The sequence below is a fragment of the Lithobates pipiens genome, unplaced genomic scaffold, assembly GCF_037356315.1.
Source record: "Lithobates pipiens isolate NorthernLeopardFrog02 unplaced genomic scaffold, aLitPip1_a1.2 Scaffold_16, whole genome shotgun sequence".
Classification (NCBI taxonomy): domain Eukaryota; kingdom Metazoa; phylum Chordata; class Amphibia; order Anura; family Ranidae; genus Lithobates; species Lithobates pipiens.
The window spans coordinates 576,086,163-576,105,618 of NW_027507748.1; the positions used below are offsets into that span (position 1 = coordinate 576,086,163).

General features: G+C 43.8%; 1 protein-coding gene across 1 annotated transcript in view; it reads left to right on the plus strand.

Annotated features, from left to right (window-relative positions):
* The window catches only part of TESPA1 (thymocyte expressed, positive selection associated 1), an 89,116-nt gene extending 69,935 nt beyond the window's left edge, over positions 1–19,181 (plus strand). Inside the window, exons 6-9 of the mRNA XM_077483771.1 lie at positions 3,207–3,243; positions 3,682–3,765; positions 15,731–15,939; positions 18,475–19,181. Coding sequence (XP_077339897.1) covers positions 3,207–3,243; positions 3,682–3,765; positions 15,731–15,939; positions 18,475–18,581 — 437 coding nt within the window. The 3' untranslated portion in view covers positions 18,582–19,181. The remainder of the gene's footprint in view (positions 1–3,206; positions 3,244–3,681; positions 3,766–15,730; positions 15,940–18,474) is intronic.
* The last annotated feature ends 275 nt before the right edge of the window (positions 19,182–19,456 follow it).

The window sequence follows — 19,456 nt, forward strand, 5'->3', positions numbered from 1 at the left end:
GTAGGTACAAATAAGCCTTCCAGGGCCTTCAGGGTGTGGATGGTGTTGGGTAAGACATCCTACCCCCGAGATAATAGGCCTACCTGGAGGTAGGGTTAAGGATTTATGGGTTTTAAGTAAAGCATAATATTAGGAGTGACAGGGTATTGGACTTTTAAAAAGTCTTGTGTATATTTTGAAAGGTTTTTAGAAAAAGCACCATCTACGATCTTGAAGAACTCCCGTTGGTAATCGTGGATACGACGGTACCAAAAGGAGTTCTCCAGGATCTTGTACTGTGTAGTCCTCTGTAGTTTGAATGACCAGATTATCCCCCTTATCAGATGGTTTAATTATTATATCTTCTATTTTTTTAATTTGATTTAAGGCTGCTCTTTGAATGTTCGTTAGATTAGATTTTGTTGGGATGGAATTCATTTTTCGAAAATCTTGAGTTGTATGATCCACAAAAAGTTTAAGGATCGGATTGGAAAAGGCCGGGAATTTAAGTGAGTTTTAAAATTGAACTTCCTGGCAAACAAGTTGATGTCTTTCACCACTTTAAAAAGATCTGCGTCCCATGTGGGGCAGAAATTGAGCCCAGGGCCTAGAATTTCCAGTTCCGTATGAGTGAAAGTTTGTGAGGTAAGGTTGATTACATCAAATGTGCTTGATCGTGTTAGGTGAGATGAGTGACGAATTGATCTATGTTGGTCTGTGCAATGTCGGATGAAGGTTTGGCAGTAGTGGGGACTTTTCCTTTGGAGGCCGGTGCCTGAAAATATGAGGGTCTAGGTTGCTTGGGAGTAGCTCCTGAGGCCGCCCCACTAAAGTATGGTCTACCTCGTATGTCTGGGGGTGGTAGGAACAATGTCCTCCCCATCAGACATAGGGGGTGTTTTCCTTTTGGACGCTTGAGTACGACTTGTTTTTGGATGTTCTTGGGAAGAAGCAATATTATGAGTATGGGGCTGAAAGCCCCGACGTGTATAGTTCATTTGAGAATGAAAAGATGAAGATGTTGAGGTGTCATTCCCATTATCGGTTTGCCTAAGTCGATTAAAATTTCCTCTGTTTGTTGTATTCCATTTATATGCCCTTCCCATTTTGAAGGATACTGAGTCTTTTGCAAATGTTTTTATCTTTATTTTGTATGAGTGATTTGTTGTATTTGTCTACGTATATTTTTATTTCCTCTTCCAATCTCGGAACGGGTGGAGTTTATTTTGTATGCCCTGTATTTCGGCATCAAGTTTTTTATTTTCAAAATCATAGTGGTCCTTCAACATTTTCATCATATTAAGTGAACATGTGGTAAGATTTTCTTCCCATGTGGGGAAGATCTGAATCCTCAAACCAAGGGGCACTACTTTCTTGTCAATGTAAGATTGGAAAAAATGGCTATGCCAATAAAATCTAGATTTATGTTCTAAGAGCTTTTTTAAATGAGCAGTAATTTCATTAGTCTTGATGTTGTCCCCTAATTCTGTAGTTTTAATTTTGTTTATTATGATCAACCCATGCACTACCACAGTAGTTGGCCATGGTAAGGGTGGGAGGGGATGGGGAAGAAGAAAAAGGAATGAGAATGAGCAAAGAAAGAAAGTAAGTATGGACCTAATGAAGCAAGTGGAGAGTTCAAGGTTAGTGTCTACACTTAGAATGGGTTTTAAACATATGACTATAGTTTCATTGAATTTAGTAAATAAACGTTGGCTAAGCTCTTAATCAGCTTTAAGAATAAATGATAACAAATTAGAAAGAAAAAGTTTAATGTTCCACGTTAGCCCCAATCAAAAAGGGAAAAATGGTGTATTGAAACACCTGGTAACCTGGTAACACAAAAATCCTGCACCGATACAGTTGTACTCATAAGTTTACATAGCCTGGCAGAATTTATGATTTCTTGGCCATTTTTCAGAGATAATGAATGATAACACAAAAACTTTTCTTTCACTCATGTTTAGTGTTTGGCTGGAGCCATTTATTATCAATCAACTGTGTTTGCTGTTTTAAAATCATAATGACAACAGAAACTACCCAAATGACCCTGATCAAAAGTTTAGAATAGTCCCTGCACAAAATGATATTTCTAAAGGAAAAAAAGTAATTTAAAAGTACTTGTGGCTATAATGAATTGTTGGGTCTCGGCAATAGAGATAAAAGTCATTGAAAAAAACAGCATGGGATCCCCCCAGTCCATTACCAGGTCCTTTGGGTCTGGTATGAATATTAAGAGGAACCTCAAACCATAATTAAAAAAAAAAATTGTGGGGGCCCCCCAAATTCCATACCAGGCCCTTCAGATCTGGTATGGATATTAAGGGGAATCCTGCACCCAATTTTTATTTTTAAATGGCGTAGGGGTCCCCCTCAAAATCCATACCAGACCCTTCAGATCTGGTATGGATTTTAAGGGGAACCCCAGGCCAAAATAAAAATAAATGGTGTGGGGTCCCCCCAAAAATCCATACCAGACCCTTATCCGAGCAGGCAACCTGGCAAGCCACAGGAAAAGAGGGGGAGCGCCCCCCCTCCTGAACTGTACCACGCCACATGCCCTCAACATGGGGAGGGTGCTTTGGGGCAGCCCCCCAAAGCACCTTGTCCCCATGTTGATGGGGACAAGGGCCTTATTCCCACCACCCTTGCCTGATGGTTGTGGGGGTCTGCAGGCAGGGGGGGGGATTATCGGAATCCATACCAGACCCTTATTGGAACCCTATTGGTGCCAATCTGGGCACCTAATCAGTGCAGCATATCAGTGCAGCCTCATCAGCGTGCATCAGTGAAGGAGAAAAGGTATTTTTTTACAAAATTATATGACAGAAACTAAGAAAACTTTTGTTTGCTTAGCAAAAATAAAAACCCCAGTGATGATTAAATACCACCAAAAGAAAGTTCTATCTATCTATCTAAAAAAAGAAAAAAAAATGTTGTTTGAGTACAGCGTTGCATGACTGCATTTGTCATTCAAAGTGCGACAAGACTGAAAGCTGAAAATTGGCCAGGGCAGGAAGGGGGTGAAAGTACCCTGTAGGCAAGTGGTTAAGAAAGTGTGCAGTCAATAGGGTTATCCATAGCTAAAAAAACATTTTTGTAATTTCTACCTTGTTATCTGACTTTATGTGCACTATAGTTGGCTGTCTACAGGGTAAGAGCCACATTTGACATCATTACTAGTACCTTAGCATTTTCCCTGAATTGGTCTTTGTCTCTCCTTTTAGCAACATACTTATCTGATGACCATAGGAACAAGATAAGGTAAAATTAAATACTATATAAATCAAATGTTCTCTACTCTTTTATTCAACTTACACTATACAGATTTATCATTTATAAATACTTTTGGAAATTCAAGCAACCTCAGTATAAGATGAAAAACACTCCTTAGTGCAATTTTGATATTTTCATATACATAGCATGTTCATTATAATTATATCTTTTAAATCCCAATGTGGAGCTTGTCAATCAAGCTGTCATACATACATTCAGACTCAAACATTATTTAACAGCTATAAGTAGCTTCTAACAAATTCCATCCATCTATCTATCTATCTATCTATCTATCTATCTATCTATCTATCTATCTATCTATCTATCTATCTATCTATCTATCTATTTTCCAATAGTTTCTCTTTCATTAATCCTTTTTAGCATGTATTTAACAGTATAGGTTATTTGTTTTATTCATACCTGTAGGTTGTTGTCAGATCATCCTCGACTTAAGACAATGTACATGGGTGACAGTATGACATCAACCAGCACCGCCAAAACCAGTTCCAGGTATTGCTTGCTAGATCTACATTCCTCATTTTATCTATTAAGATCATAATCCTTCATCTAACATTTATTTTGCATTTATTTTGTATAGCTTGTCATCACAAAGAATCTGCTTATCTAATTCTTTAAAATAGCTAAACCTGAATTACTTAAGTTCTTTTTCCATAACTTCTGTCCCTGGTGGCATTGAGAGAGGAAATCTCCCTAGTGGGCACACTGCAGTATAACTCCTCTGCACTTTACTGATAGGTGTTTTTATTGGTGTATGAGTTCCTGTTGGGGAAATTAAACTTAAAGTGGAGTTCTAGTCATACACTAACTAAGCCTAAATCTACTCCCATTCTAAGCTCTTGTACACACGGTCGGACATTCTGACAACCAAATCCGTTGGATTTTGTCCGACGGACTTTGTCCGAAACTGTTGCATACACACGGTTGGACAAAGTTGTCGGAAAATCCGATTGTACATAACGTGATGACGTTATTTTGTTATGACGGGACTACGTTCAGGCTAGTAGCCAATAGCTTTGGTCTAGGAATTTGATCTGAGCATGCGTGGCACTTTGTCCATCGGAGTAGGCTACACATGATAGGAGTATGTCCGATCGGAGAATTTTGTCTGAAAATTTTACCGGCAAGTTGGAAAAGTTGGTCCGTTGGATATTCCGACGGAAACAGTCAGATAGAGACCACACACAGTCGGAATACCCGACAAAACGGTCCGATAGGAAACATTCCGTCGGAATCTCTGACCGTGTGTACAAGGGCTAAGACAATTGTATCTACCCTGTAAAAGAAAAGATGCCTATATTTACCTATTTTAAGCCAGCAGCAGCTTCAGTAGAGGAGCGACAACCAGCAATGGATTCTCCATAATGAGCGGTGGAGAGGAAATAAAACATGTGTCAGTTTTTATTGCTGTCTGTGCCCCTGTTCACCCTCCCTATTTGCCCAGTTTACCATTATCATGGAGCATGAAAGTAAAAGAAGACCCCAAATAATGGGTTGTCACCAGAGCAGTATTAGAGGGGAAATCTTTCAATGGGGACATTAGTTCAGGTGACCCTGGTGACAACCATGAATTCACTCACTTTGGAGCATAGTTAAAGAAAGTGAAAGAAAATGTTTTGCAGATGGCAAAAAAAGAAATATTAGATAGTGGTTGGTCATGAATAGATGGCTCATTCACCAAAAATCCTTCTATTTAGCTGACTGCCTCACCAGTATTCATTCTTGTATTTTATAATTATGTGAGACACCCCAAGGTTGATCTATAATTTGGGAAACAAGATACAACAGACCCTGCCAGGGGTATCTGTGGGGCTGGTCACATACCCAATAAAATTAGGGCTGTGGAAAAGATTAAAGATAAAGGTTAATTCCTTGATTATCATTCTTTTGATCGGTACTCACCTCTCCGCTGGCTTCCGGGTCTTCAGGGAGTTCCGTCTGAGATTCGGTGATGTCACTGGACTCCTCCCCCCTTCCCCAAGTGCCTCCATCTGCTAACGAAGGGAAGGGGGAGGAGTCCGGCGATGTTGAAGTTCTGATTGAACGTAACTCGTACGTGGGAGGAGCTACGCATGACGTCACCTGCTGCTGCCCTACGGAACTAACACGATTGTCAGCTTTACATGCGGTGATGTGAGTAGTTTGTGCTTGAACACAAAAATGAAATTATTATACTTAAGCGGTGAGCACTTAGATCTTTTCTTTCTACCCATGACCTGGCGTCCTTGCTGAGATCTAAGGAGACGTGAGAGAAGTTTATGGTCCGTGTTAACCCTTTTGATACTCGCTTGCATGACCACCTATTTGCACACGGGTCCATGCCATAAGGTGAGAGTGATTAGTTAGACCAGAGGTGGAGGGATTGTCACACTTCTGTGGAAAAAAAAAATACTTATGTCAGTGCTACAGTTTGAATTTAAAATATATTTGTGTGAACTGTAAAGTTAAGTCATGGATTGTGGAAACTAACTAGTGTCGGGTGATTGTATATAGTGTATACCACATTTACCACTGACTAATGCAGAGTTGCAATGCAAGGAGATCAGATAAAAGTAGTTGGATTTGTATGTGCATTATAATTAATCAAAATTAGTCGATTAATCGATTAAACAAAAAAAAATTAATCGAACATGAACATTTTAATCAGTAACAGCCCTAAATAAAATATATATCCCTAAATATTTTTTCCACCTGGCCAGTATGCTTTATATTGAGCTAGGTATATGTGCTAGCTAGAGCTAGACATACACTATATTACCAAAAGTACTGGGTCGTCTGCCTTTACACGCAGATGAACTTTAATGGCATACCAGTCTTAGTCCATCGATTTCAATATTGAGTTGGCCCACCCTTTGCAGCTATAATAGCTTCAACTCTTCTGGGAAGACTGTCCACAAGGTCTAGGAGTGTGTCTATGAGAATGTTTGACCATTCTTCCAGAAGCGCATTTGTGAGGTAAGGCACTAATGTGGACAAGAAGGCCTGGCTCACAGTCTCCACTCTAATTCATCCCAAAGATGTTCTATCGGTTGACTTCAGGACTTTGCGCAGGCCTGTCAAGTTCCTCCACCCCAAACTCTCTCATCCATATCTTTATGGACCTTACTTGGATGTTGGAAGAGGAATGGGCCATACCCAAACTGTTCCCACAAAGTTGGGGTCATGAAATTGTCCAAAATGTCCTGGCATGCTGAAGCCTTAAGAGAAAAACAACCCCACACCATAATCCCCCCTTTGGACCAGTGCACAAAGCAAGGTCCATAAAGACATGAATAAACGAGTTTGGGGTGGAGGAAGTTGACTGACCTGCACAGAGTCCTGACCTCAACCCCAAAGAACACCTTTGGGATGAATGAGAGTGTAGACTGCGAGCCAGGTCTTCTCGTCCACATCAGTGCCTGACTTCACAAATGTGCTTCTAGAATAATGGTCACACATTTCCATAGACACGCTCCTAAACCTTGTGGACAGCCTTCCCAAATGAGTTGAAGCTGTTATAGCTGCAAAGGGGGGGGGGGGGGGACTCAATATTGAACCCTACGCACTAAGACGGGGATACCATTAAAGTTCATGTTTGTGTAAAGGCAGGCGTCCCAATACTTTTGGTAATATAGTGTACGTCGGTCAATTCTCAAGAAAAGAGAATTTTGTAAGAAGTCTTTTATTTTATCTGTACAGAAGAGTTTGTTGTCTTCCAGATTACTAATTAGACATGTCACAATTTTTTCTGAGGCTATAACTTCACTGAAAATCTCTTCTATCATTATTATGTTGGTTACATGATGGTATACACTTGTTAAGTTATAATATAGTGTACTCTATACACATAGCCAGAGTTATTAAAAATTTCTATTTCTATGTAACTGCGAAAATAAGGAAAATAGTTTTTGTTACTTACCATAATTTTCCTTTCCTCTTCATGTCAGCCTACCATGGGTCAGTTCCGCCCCCTCTGACCCCTCCAGAACCTCTTTGCTAGCCCTTAACCACTTTCAGACCGGACCATTTTGCTGGTAAATGACCAGAGGTCTTTTTACACTTTGGCACTGCGCTGCTTTAACTGGTAATTGCGCGGTCATGCAATGTTGTACCCAAACAAAATTTGCGTCCTTTTCTTCCCACAAATAGAGCTTTCTTTTGATGGTATTTGATTGCCTCTGCGATTTTTATTTTTTGCGATATAAACGTAAAAAGACCGCAAATTTTGAAAAAAAATGATATTTTCTACTTTTTGTTATTAGAAAAATCCAATAAACTCAATTTTAGTCATACATTTAGGCCAAAATGTATTCAGCCACATGTCTTTGGTAAAAAAAAAGTCAATAATTGTATATTTATTGGTTTGCGCAAAAGTTGTCACATCTACAAACTAAGGTACGTTTTCTGGAATTTACGCAGCTTTTAGTTTACGACTGCCTATCTCATTTCTTGAGGTGCTAAAATGGCAGGGCAGTACAAAACCCCCCCAAATGACCCCATTTTGGAAAGTAGACCCCCTAAGGAAATTGATAAGAGGCATGTTGAGCCCATTGAATATTTTATTTTTTTGCCTCAAGCGATTGAATAATGACAAAAAAAATTTTTTTTTTTTTTTTTACACAAAGTTGTCACTAAATGATATATTGCTCACACATGCTATGGGCGTATGTGAAATGACACCCCAAAATAAATTCTGCTGCTTCTCCTGAGTATGGGGATACCACATATGTGGGACTTTTTGGGAGCCTAGCCGCGTACGGGGCCCCGAAAACCAAGCACCGCCTTCAGGCTTTCTAAGGGCGTAAATTTTTGAGTTCACTTCTCACTACCTATTACAGTTTTGAAGGCCATAAAATGCCAAGATGGCACAAAACCCCCACAAATGACCCCATTTTAGAAAGTAGACACCCCAAGCTATTTGCTGAGAGGCATGTTGAGTTCATGGAATATTTTATATTTTGCCACAAGTTGCGGGAAAATTACAAACTTTTTTTTTTTTTTTTTTTTTTTAACAAAGTTGTCACTAAATGATATATTGCTCACGCATGCCATGGGCATATGTGAAATGACACCCCAAAATAAATTCTGCTGCTTCTCCTGAGTACGGGGATACCACATATGTGGGACTTTTTGGGAGCCTAGCCGCGTACGGGGCCCCGAAAACCAAGCACCGCCTTCAGGCTTTCTAAGGGCGTAATTTTTTGATTTCACTCCTCACTACCTATTACAGTTTTGAAGGCCATAAAATGCCAAGATGGCACAAAACCCCCACAAATGACCCCATTTTAGAAAGTAGACACCCCAAGCTATTTGCTGAGAGGCATGTTGAGTCCATGGAATATTTTATATTTTGCCACAAGTTGCGGGAAAATTACAAACTTTTTTTTTTTTTTTTTTTTTTCACAAAGTTGTCACTAAATGATATATTGCTCACGCATGCCATGGGCATATGTGAAATGACACCCCAAAATAAATTCTGCTGCTTCTCCTGAGTATGGGGATACCACATATGTGGGACTTTTTGGGAGCCTAGCCGCGTACGGGGCCCCGAAAACCAAGCACCGCCTTCAGGCTTTCTAAGGGCGTTACAGTTTTGAAGGCCATAAAATGCCAAGATGGCACAAACCCCCCCCAAATGACCCCATTTTGGAAAGTAGACACCCCTAAATTTAGGGGTACACTAGTGAGACTAGGTAATAAATGGCGGGTGCCCTGAAACTATAAAAAAATAACTAACCAACCAGCGTCACCTGTAACAGTTATATGGTGATCACTGGTGAAAGGGTTAACTAGGGGGCAATTAGGGGGCTTTATGCGGTAGTATATGGGGGTCCCTGGCGCTATAAAAAGCTGCAGCGAACCTAAATACCTACCTGCCTAACTAGCGTCACCTGTGACACTAATACAGCGATCAGAAAAACGATCGCTTATTAGGCTGGGTTCACACTGGAGCGATGCGGGAACGCCACGAATGCGCGGCGGGTTCCCAGCATCGCATGCCTCCCGGCGGCAGTTCACACTGCCCTATGCGAACTGCTGGGAGTGTCAGTGAAATGTTACTGACACCCCCAGATCAGTTCGCATATCGCAGTGCGATCTGCAAACTCGGATCGCATGGTGTGAACACCCATGCGATCCGATTCTGCTGCGGGCCAAAAAAAGGGTCCCGTGCGAATTTGCGGCGGGTGCGGCGGGTGCGGCGAATGGCTGAACTCGAATCGCACAGAGATCGGATGTGATTTGCACTGCAGTGCGGTGCGAATCACATCCATTCTCATAAACCGCTGCAATGTGAACCCAGCCTTAGTGACACTGGCGACGGGGGGTGATCACGGGGTTAAACCTTTATTGGGGGGGTTAGGGGGGTACCTTAGAACTAAAGGGGGCTAACCCTAACTGCCCTAACAGTTATTAGTCACAAATGACACCCGCCGGGTGATCAGGGGGTTAAACCTTTATTAGGTAATAAATGGCGGGTGCCCTGAAACTATAAAAAAAGAACTAACCAACCAGCGTCACCTGTAACAGTTATATGGTGATCACTGGTGAAAGGGTTAACTAGGGGACAATCAGGGGGCTTTATGCGGTAGTATATGGGGGTCCCTGGCGCTATAAAAAGCTGCGGCGAACCTAAATACCTACCTGCCTAACTAGCGTCACCTGTGACACTAATACGGCGATCAGAAAAATGATCGCTTATTAGGCTGGGTTCACACTGGAGCGATGCGGAAACGCCGCGAATCCGCGGCGGGTTCCCGCATCGCATGCCTCCCGGCGGCAGTTCACACTGCCCTATGCGAACTGCTGGGAGTGTCAGTGAAATGTTACTGACACCCCCAGATCAGTTCGCATATCGCAGTGCGATCTGCAAACTCGGATCGCATGGTGTGAACACCCATGCGATCCGATTCTGCTGCGGGCCAAAAAAAGGGTCCCGTGCGAATTTGCGGCGGGTGCGGCGGGTGTGGCGGGTGCGGCGGGTGCGGCGAATGGCTGAACTCGAATCGCACAGAGATCGGATGTGATTTGCACTGCAGTGCGGTGCGAATCACATTCGTTCTCATAAACCGCTGCAATGTGAACCCAGCCTTAGTGACACTGGCGACGGGGGGTGATCACGGGGTTAAACCTTTATTGGGGGGGTTAGGGGGGTACATTAGAACTAAAGGGGGCTAACTCTAACTGCCCTAACAGTTATTACAGTCACAAATGACACCAATGCAAAAAAAAAAAAAAAAAAAATGACATTGGTGTCACTGTGACTGGGGGGCAGGGGTAATTGGGGGGGGTGATCGGGGGGTACAGGGGGGGTGTGAGTGTGCCTGGCATGTTCTACTGTGTGTGTGAGTGTTGGTGCAACTTACTGATCCGCTCTCCTCCGTGTCGGAACGAAAAATACCGACACGGAGGAGAGAATACATCACTTCCTCTCCTGTGTTTACATTACAGGAGAGGAAGTGATGTCACCGGGGATTTCTATTCGTCGGGAGCGATCGCGAGGGGGTGGCCATGAATGAATGGCCGTCCCCTCGTCCGGGATCGCTCCCGAACGAATACCGACCGCCGCAGGCACCGGGCGGGGGCCCGATCGGGCCCCCGACCCGCGGGAGGCAAGGGACGTACATGTATGTCCTTATGCCTGCCCGTGCCATTGTACCGACGTACATCGGCGTGCGGCGGTCGGCAACTGGTTAAAAAGCGTCTCTCTGCCTCAGTGTTCAAACATACCCATCTCACCATGGACTTAGGGTGGGAGTCCCCGGCTGACATGAGGAGGATCCACGAAAGGAAAATTACAGTAAGTAAGAAAATACTTTTCCTTATTCCTGAACCTCCTCATGTCAGCCTACCATGGGGCATAGCAAGCAAATCTATAAAAAAGGGAGGGCAAGAGATTCATTTAGCCACAAACAACTGACTGAAACTTAATGCTGCAAAATATTTTAATGGGCGTCATCCGCCGTAATAACAGTACATCCAAAAGCCTCCGCCAAACGGAAGAGCCACATTCACCCTGTAGTGTCAGATAAAAGTATTCGGAGCACTCCAGCTTGCTTCTCTGAAAATTGCCTCTGCCAAAACCTTAGCATATGCCGCCCAGGAAGCTGCCATGCCTCTAGTAGAATACAATTTGTATGCCATCTGAAGATCTTGACAATACAGGAGGAAACCACTCTTGGAGTAACTGCCATGCCCTTTTTGGACCACTGGGAAAGACAAAAAGTTGATCTTGCTTTTGGAACTCTTTAGTTTGATCCAGGTAGACTGATAAAGAATGAACCAGATCCAATCTTGATCATTCATCTTCTGATCTTCCTTCCGGAAATGCTGGAAGAAATTACTCCCAATTCATATGAAAAGAAGTTGCCACTCTCGGAAGAAAACTCGGCACAGGTCCGAGTAGGACATGTCTTGAAAAATTAGGCACTACGGCTCTTTGGCTGAGAAAGCACATAACTCAAACACCCTCCTTGCCGTAGCAATTGCGGTCAAGAAAATAGTCAGATGAAACAGAGAACATGACGAAACTGGATCAAATGCAAGGGCTTACAAGGCATTCAATAGCAGAGGTAAATCCCATTTAGGGAAAAAAGATTTCGCTGGAGGTTGAATCTTGATTGCTGCCTTCAAAAAGTGCATCACCAGAGGTTTCAAAGCCCACTTTCTGTTAGACATAGCCTAGAGGGCAGAAAGCTGGACCTTAAAGAATTGTAGGCCAAGCCCTTATCCAGACCACCCTGGAGGAACTCTAATATATGAGATATAAGCCTTCCAAATCCTGTGATAGGTAGCATTAGTCGTTTTCTTGTAGCCTGCAACAAAGTACTCATTACTTGATCTAACAGATCCACATGTTTTAACGATCTCCTTTCGATCTCCACGCCATTAATTTCAGTTTCTCTGGGTGTGCATGGTAGAGCCCATCCTGCTGTAGAAGATCTTGATAAGGAGGTAGTGGAAGTGGGTAGCACAGTTTCATCCTCCATGGCAACGAAAACCATGGCCTCCTGGGCCAGAAAGGTAGCACCACTATTGTTGATATGTTCTCCAAACGGATTTTAAACAAGACTTTGAGAATCAATGGGAGCGGAGGAAATACATAGACTAGAGGAAAGTTCCATGGTTTGGAGAGAGCTTGTCCCAGGGCTTGTGGATGCCAAAATCAGGAGATGTAGTGAGGGAGATGGAAATTCCTCTCCGTTGCCATCAGATCTATGACTGGCATTCCCCAGACTCTGAATATGCTTCGCAGATACTTGCGATTGAGGCCCCATTAGTTTTGATCAATGAATTTGAGACTTAAGCAATCAGCTAAAACATTCTCGGTCTCTGGCAACAGACGTTCTTCTCTGCCCACAGGAAGATCTGGCAAGCCACCCTAGGAAGTAGCAGACTCCTGGTGTCCCCTTGCCTGGTCATGTAAGCCACTGTGGCTCTGTTGTCCGAGAGGACCTTGACTGCTTGTAACATTGGCTGGAATGCCTCCAATTCCAGAAGATTTGAATTTTGCACTGGGACTGCCTTCCACCGACCTTGAACATGCTGGCCCAAACAGTGAGCCCCCCAGCCGAGAAGGCTGGCATCTGTTGTCAGGACTATCGGTTCTGGAGCTTCAAGTGGTACTCCGCATGACATATTTTGAGGAACTTTCCACCAGGCCTTATTGGAACTGGCAAGCGGATCTTCTGAACTAATGAGTGGCGATCCCACCAGTGGAGGGAACAGGGTACTACTGGGATCATGGAGGAGAGTAGCCCCAAGTACTGCATACATTTCCTAGCTATCAGAACTGATAATTTCTTGAATATTTCTGTGGGGAAGAAATACATGACATGGACTCCTAGATATTCCAAAATCTGTGTCGGCTGCATCTGACTCTTCCGGTATTTGATCAACCAACCAAATCGGCTGAGTGTCTCGCAGGTTATCAACACATGTTCTCGTAGGAGAGCCCTTGATGGATCTAGCAGAAGAACGACGTTCAGGTAGTGGAAAATCTGTATGTCTTTTACTTTCAAGACCACAGTGATGGCCGACAAAACCTTTAAAAATGTTCTGGGCGCTGTGCATAGTTCGAATGGCAGACATCAAAACTGAAAATGCAAGCTTTCTATTGCAAAGCAAAGAAAGCGCTGGTGAACTTCATCTATGAGCAGTGCACGTGTAGAAGGGCATCTTGCAAATCGACCGAGGCCATCCAGTCGCCTTTTTCACTACCGAAATGATAGTCTGTAGAGACTCCATTCTGAACGATGGAACCTTCATAAAGGAATTTAGGACCTTTAGATCCAACACGGGCCTGTAGCTCCCTGAGGTTTTCGTTACCAAGAACAAAGGAGAATACAAACCTTTGCCCCATTCGTGTCTTGGAACTGGCAGAATTGCCTGTGCTGTGAAGAATTCCTCTACATATGTCAATACACATTGCCTCTTCTTTGGACAAGCTGGAACCCGAGTATCTACGAAAAAAAGATTGAGGTGGTCTGGTTTTGAACTCCAACTGATACCCTGTTTTAAAGATGTCTAGGATCCAGGCATCTAGTACCTAGTCTGCACAGACCCTTCTGAAACAAGACAGTTTCACTCCCTGAGGGGCTTGGGCGGCAAGACATCCAGAATAGCTTGTCTTGGGTTTTTCACTGCCTGATTGGCCTCAGGCTTGCCTACCTTCGGGAAAGATGGAGCAGCTTTCCATTGTCTGAAGAATGGCCTATCCGGCCGATATGCAGTGGCTTCTCTGAACCCATCTTTGGACCTTTTGGAAGGACAAAAGGACTGACGCAGCCTTCTTCTCTCCTACGGAATCAGACCTGATTTGCCGCCAGAGACCCGCTGAATTGCTGATTCCAATGCCTTGCCAAACAATAGTTTTCTGTCAAAGGGCACCAAGCAAAGGCTGTGTTTGGAAGCATTGTCAACCGACCAATGCTTTAACCATAATGCTTGATGAGCCGTCACCAAGTGAGCCATTCGTTTAGCCATCATCCTGACTTGGTCAACAGCTGCCTCTGCCAGAAAATCCACAGCGGTTCTAATGGACTGTAAAGGAGAGGAACCACTAGCTTCCACCACATTTCCTGAAGATCCGGCCTCTAACTCTACTATCCACACTCTTAAAGCTGCCGCCACCAAAGTGAGCGCTATAGATGGCCTACAGGCTGCTCCTGCCATGGAACACATTCTCTTCAAGTGTGTATCTATCCTACGATCCATTGGGTCTTGGAAGGAAACCGAATAATCCAGAGGTAGCATTATATGATGAGCCAGGCTTTACAGCAAGGCATCCATCTTCGGTTTAGTATCCCATAGCTCAGTATCTTTGGTGCAAAAAGGATATCATTTTGAGACTGTTGTGGATGTTTAATCTCTTATCAGGCCCATTCATCCTCGGTTAATTCTTGAATTTCAAAAATCAGAAGGAAGGAAAAGACTTCTTCAACTCCGGATAATATCTATGCTGCTTCCTGGGAGGCGAGGCCTCCTCTTTCCACTTCATAACCTTATTTACTGTCTCAACTAAGGAAGGAATTAAGGAAACATCAAAGGCATGAGTGAGCATCCGTTACAATGTCCTGGGCGGCCAAGCGCATACTAACTTTCCTGGTAATGCATCGGCCCTAGATGCCCAACAGGCTTTCTATCCATCTCTTGCTGGCGAGGAGGCTCTAGAAGAGTATGAGGATCTTTGCCTAGAGCAGAGCAGGAGCAGGGGAGGCTGGAGCAGCTGATTCCTTGGAAGCAAATGAGATCAGGGAGGGGAGCATTCAAAAGAACCACCCTTATGACCTGTAGAGACCGCCAATAACAGTGCAGCGTCTTCTGGTTGCTAAGCAACCAATATCGGTGGCCTGCAGTAGCTCCGCTTCCCTCGATGATGGCGATTTGTGTCAAAGCGCCCGCCCCCCTCCCCCCGCCGCATCCTGTACGCTGCAATGGCCGGGCCTGAGACGTCACAGCATGCCTTTTGAAACCTTCGTTGAGAATGGAACCATAGCCTCAGTTACCCACCAAGAAGTCCTTTATACTGCTACATAGGGGTAACAAGGAACATAGCTGTAATTTATACTGCCCATTACCTCCAGCACCATGGGGAACCCACTGCTAAGGGAAATGTACAGCCCAGCACGGGGGTCTTCTAACTCAGGAGAGGCTAAACCTGAGCAGGCCACACACAGAAAAAAGAGAATTGTAAAGTAAGTTCCATACCCTTCTTCCTTTTTTTTTTTAAAGAGGCGTCCGGAGCGAGGGCGAAAAAAGAACACTGATTAAGGGAGACAGCCACCCTTTATAGGCTAGGAAAGAGGTTGACCTGGAGGGGTCAGAGGGGGTGGAACTGAGCCATGGTAGGCTGATATGAGGAGGTCTAGGAAAGGTTTTTTAGAGTAATTATCAGCCAAGCAGGGTCAAAACAGAGATGTAGACAGGATGAATAAAAATGATCTCTTTATCTTGTTGTGCTTTTTTCTCTTTCTTTCAGCATTTCAGAAATCCTGACAATATATCAAGCAGATGCAGAGAGCATCCTATATAACCTGGGGTTTGCCTGTGAGAAAATGTGTTCCATGTATGAGATTCCTGACAGATTTTTCCAATGCCCTTCTCAAGCCACAGGCATTGATTTCAGAATATTTTTTGAATCTCTGTTACACAGAATGAAGAAAGGAGACCCCACCTACATACCTGCAGGTTTGTACATCCCCGGGATTAGAGGCAGATAGACTAAATGCCTAGGAGCAAATAGCCTAGTGCTTGTAAACCTTCAATTTAAAAAAAAAAATAGCAAACATGCCTATACTTACCTGCTCTATGCAATGCTTTTGCATAGAGCAGCCTTATCCTCTTTTTCTGGGGTCCCCGGTGGCACTCCAGGCCCCTCCTCTTCATCAGGTAACCTCCACGGAAGGCCGCATTCCATGGGGGCACCCATGCAGGCTGGCTCCTGAGTCCTGCTGTTGCGTCCATTGGCCTGCTCCCATGTCACAGCTTTTTATTGACAGCAGCAGGAGCCATTGGCTATCAATCTGTCCAATGAGGAGGGAGACGGCGGTGTGAGCCACTGCACATTGCTGGATCAGTTTGGACTAAGAAGAAGGGGGCAGTGGTGGCTGGTGCTCCAGCCCTGCGGGTGGCAATCAAACCACCTGACCCCCACCCCCCGGGGGCGGCAAACAGACCACCCAACTCCCCCACCCCCCACTGGGTTGTCCCCTGGGTCAGGCTCTTGGCGGCGATGCTGAGCAGAGAGATCGCCTTGATGCTCCGATGACGACAGCCTTCTCCTGGATCTCTCCGTACATCCTAAGACCTGCTTCCTGAACCCCTGAAGCATAGCATTTTACTGATACTAAAGCATAGCATTTTACTGATACTGCTTGTGTGGGCAGGATGTTTACTGTACTTATTCCTGCTGGTCCTCCTGTCCATCTCAAGTGCTTCACATCACATGGAATAGACAGGAGAGGAGGACCAGCAGGGATGGGAGCAGTACACATCTCATCCACACAAGCAGTATCAGTAAAATGCTCCACCTTGCGATCCTCATTGCTTCCGGTTTCTGACGTCGCACAGTGGGAAGAATGACACTCATTCCTCTCAATGTGTCTCAGGAACTGGATGCCATCAGTCCCGTCCTTGGCAGGCTTTCCGGATGCATGGGAGAGCCCAGTAGAGGCGGTGGGAGGGGAGCTGCCACTGCTGTTTACACTATCACTTGCAACATAAAAAAAAGCAAAAAAAAAAAAACATGTTCAGCTGTCTGTCTGGACTGTAATGCTTACTAGTATGCTATGAATCACTCAGAGGCTGAAAAAAGTTTAAAACAGAAGTGTGGGATTAAAAAAAAAAATTCATACGCAGTGGATGCATCATTGATCTGATGCTGCAGCTGTCCCCGTCCGCCTCTACACTGGGAACTGAGCAATCAAAAACTGCTGATTGCTCAGCTCTCGGGTCTGCTCTGAGCACAGAGCAGTCACTGTAAGTCACTGCACTGTGCTTTGCTGGTGCAGTCACCGCAAAACAGTGATCGCTGGATTGTGGACAGGGCGGGAGCATTTGGCTCAGTCTCCCAGTGGCCTGCTGAGAGGCTGAGCCATCTGGCAGTCAGGCATCTGGGCAGATCCTGACATTCTTGTCAGGATCTCTGCAGAGCTTAGACTGTGTCGGCTGAAGCTGAGTCAAAGCAGCGCAGAACTAAGTGCACTCCTGTGACCCACAGGAGAAGTATGGCCACAAGAGCTTTGGCCATACTTTGCCTTTAATCATAATTAACCCATTTAAGAATAGGCCCAGATTTGTTACCTTGTATTACAGTGTACATAAAACTGAACAATGAACAATGAACTTCTCTTAATTACTCCCGTTTGGTCTGTTTTGATAAATGGGAGGAAAAAATCCTGAAAATCCAGTCAGAAATCTACTGGGCTGAAAACTAAAGCTCATACACACTATCAGATTTTCTGCTGATTTTTGTCTTCAGATTTACCAAAACCATGTAGTGCAAGGGCCTGTCTGATTGCATACACATTGAAACTCCTAAGGTTTGACCTCATATTATATGGTTTTGGTAAATCTGAAGGAAAAAATATCAGCAGAAAATCTGATAGTGTGTATGGGGCTTTAGGCTGGCCATAGATTATACAATTTTCTTTCCCCAACAGTGTTGATGAGGGAATGCCTCCCGCTACGCTATTGTATTCTGCCGGGGGGGGGGATGCAGGGAGCATTCCCGCCTGTCAGAATCCAATGGTTATAGCCATGCTGGTTGTACCCGAGTGGGACTTGGGTACAATCAGCCTGCCCATACATGGATCGAAATTCGTCCGAGCCTTGCGGAACTGGGTGAATTTTAGATCTATGTATATCCAGCTTTGCCTCTGCTGACTGTTATCTGTTAATATTGTTCCCAGGTACCTATGTGGACCACAGAACACCTCCCCTCATTGTTTTTAATAAGTGTTCTGTAGTACAAATCAGGAGTGGGCAGCAAGGAGTGCCACCACTGCTCCTCCACAGTACAGTGAGTGTGCATTGTGATCCAGGACAGCAAGTGTTACTGGCAGGATCACCAGGTGAAAATAAAGGAAACAAATACTGAAAACTGGAAAATAGTTTTTTTTTAATATTGATATTACATCTTTATTCTTGGGGCTATATTTCACAGCTAAAATATTTGCTGGAATCAAATGCAATAAATACTGATTGAGTGTTTTATATTTTCAGATCATGAAATTTTGAAAGACACGGTCTGTACCTTTAACAGCCTCTATCCCTATGTGATGAAGACCTTTCTAAGGAAGCTAGGAGACATTGGAAATTGGATTCAGTGACATTCTGTTTTTGTAAAGAACTTTGCCAAGCATTCCATCGACATATAGAGTAAAAGCTTTGATGCAGGTTATAGTTACTAACAGACATATCTTTCCTTACAAAAGAAGGCTGTGATATTCCTCCCTCATCCAGTATATATACAATATCACGACTAGAGCAATTACACTAAACCACATGTGATCATTCAATAATTGAAGATCTGCCATAAATAGTGACGGAATTCTAAAATGCCAGTGCAGCTCAGAAGTTTCAGCATGACCCCTGGCAGTAAGTTACAGGTCATAGTTTAAGGCTGTATGCACTATATCTGGATGACAGTAGTTGCATATTCACATTTAAATAAGAAAAGATGGAACTTTACAGCAATTATATATAGCAAAAGTAACATGTGTTCAGATAAGCTTGATAAATGAAAAGGAATACAGTGCTCTCATCAAAGGAGTCTCCTAAGTATAGAATTAGAGTCCACGATAGGGTGCTCAGGCTTTTCTGCCCTCCGGACAACACTTAGGCAACAGTCAAAATAGGAAAAGTAGGCAACTCTATGTCCATATCTAAAGGTAAACGTTTTTTAGGAACATGTAAAAAGATGCAAGGGCTGATGCGTTTCGGCACACCACCTTGGTCACAGCACAAGGATAAAAATGACAAACGCGCTATATATATATATATATTGTAAATAAGAAGGGACCAGCCCCATCCACCGCTTGAACAATAATCCAATCAGGCTAACAAATCTGTCAGACTGCCCAGCTGATGGCAAGAGGAAGAGAGTTCATATACCACTAATGAGAAACCTAAAAAAAAGTAAAAATAAAATAAACCACAAGGGAAGAGGGAGAAAGAGGAGAAGAGAAAAAGAGAGAGGGAATAA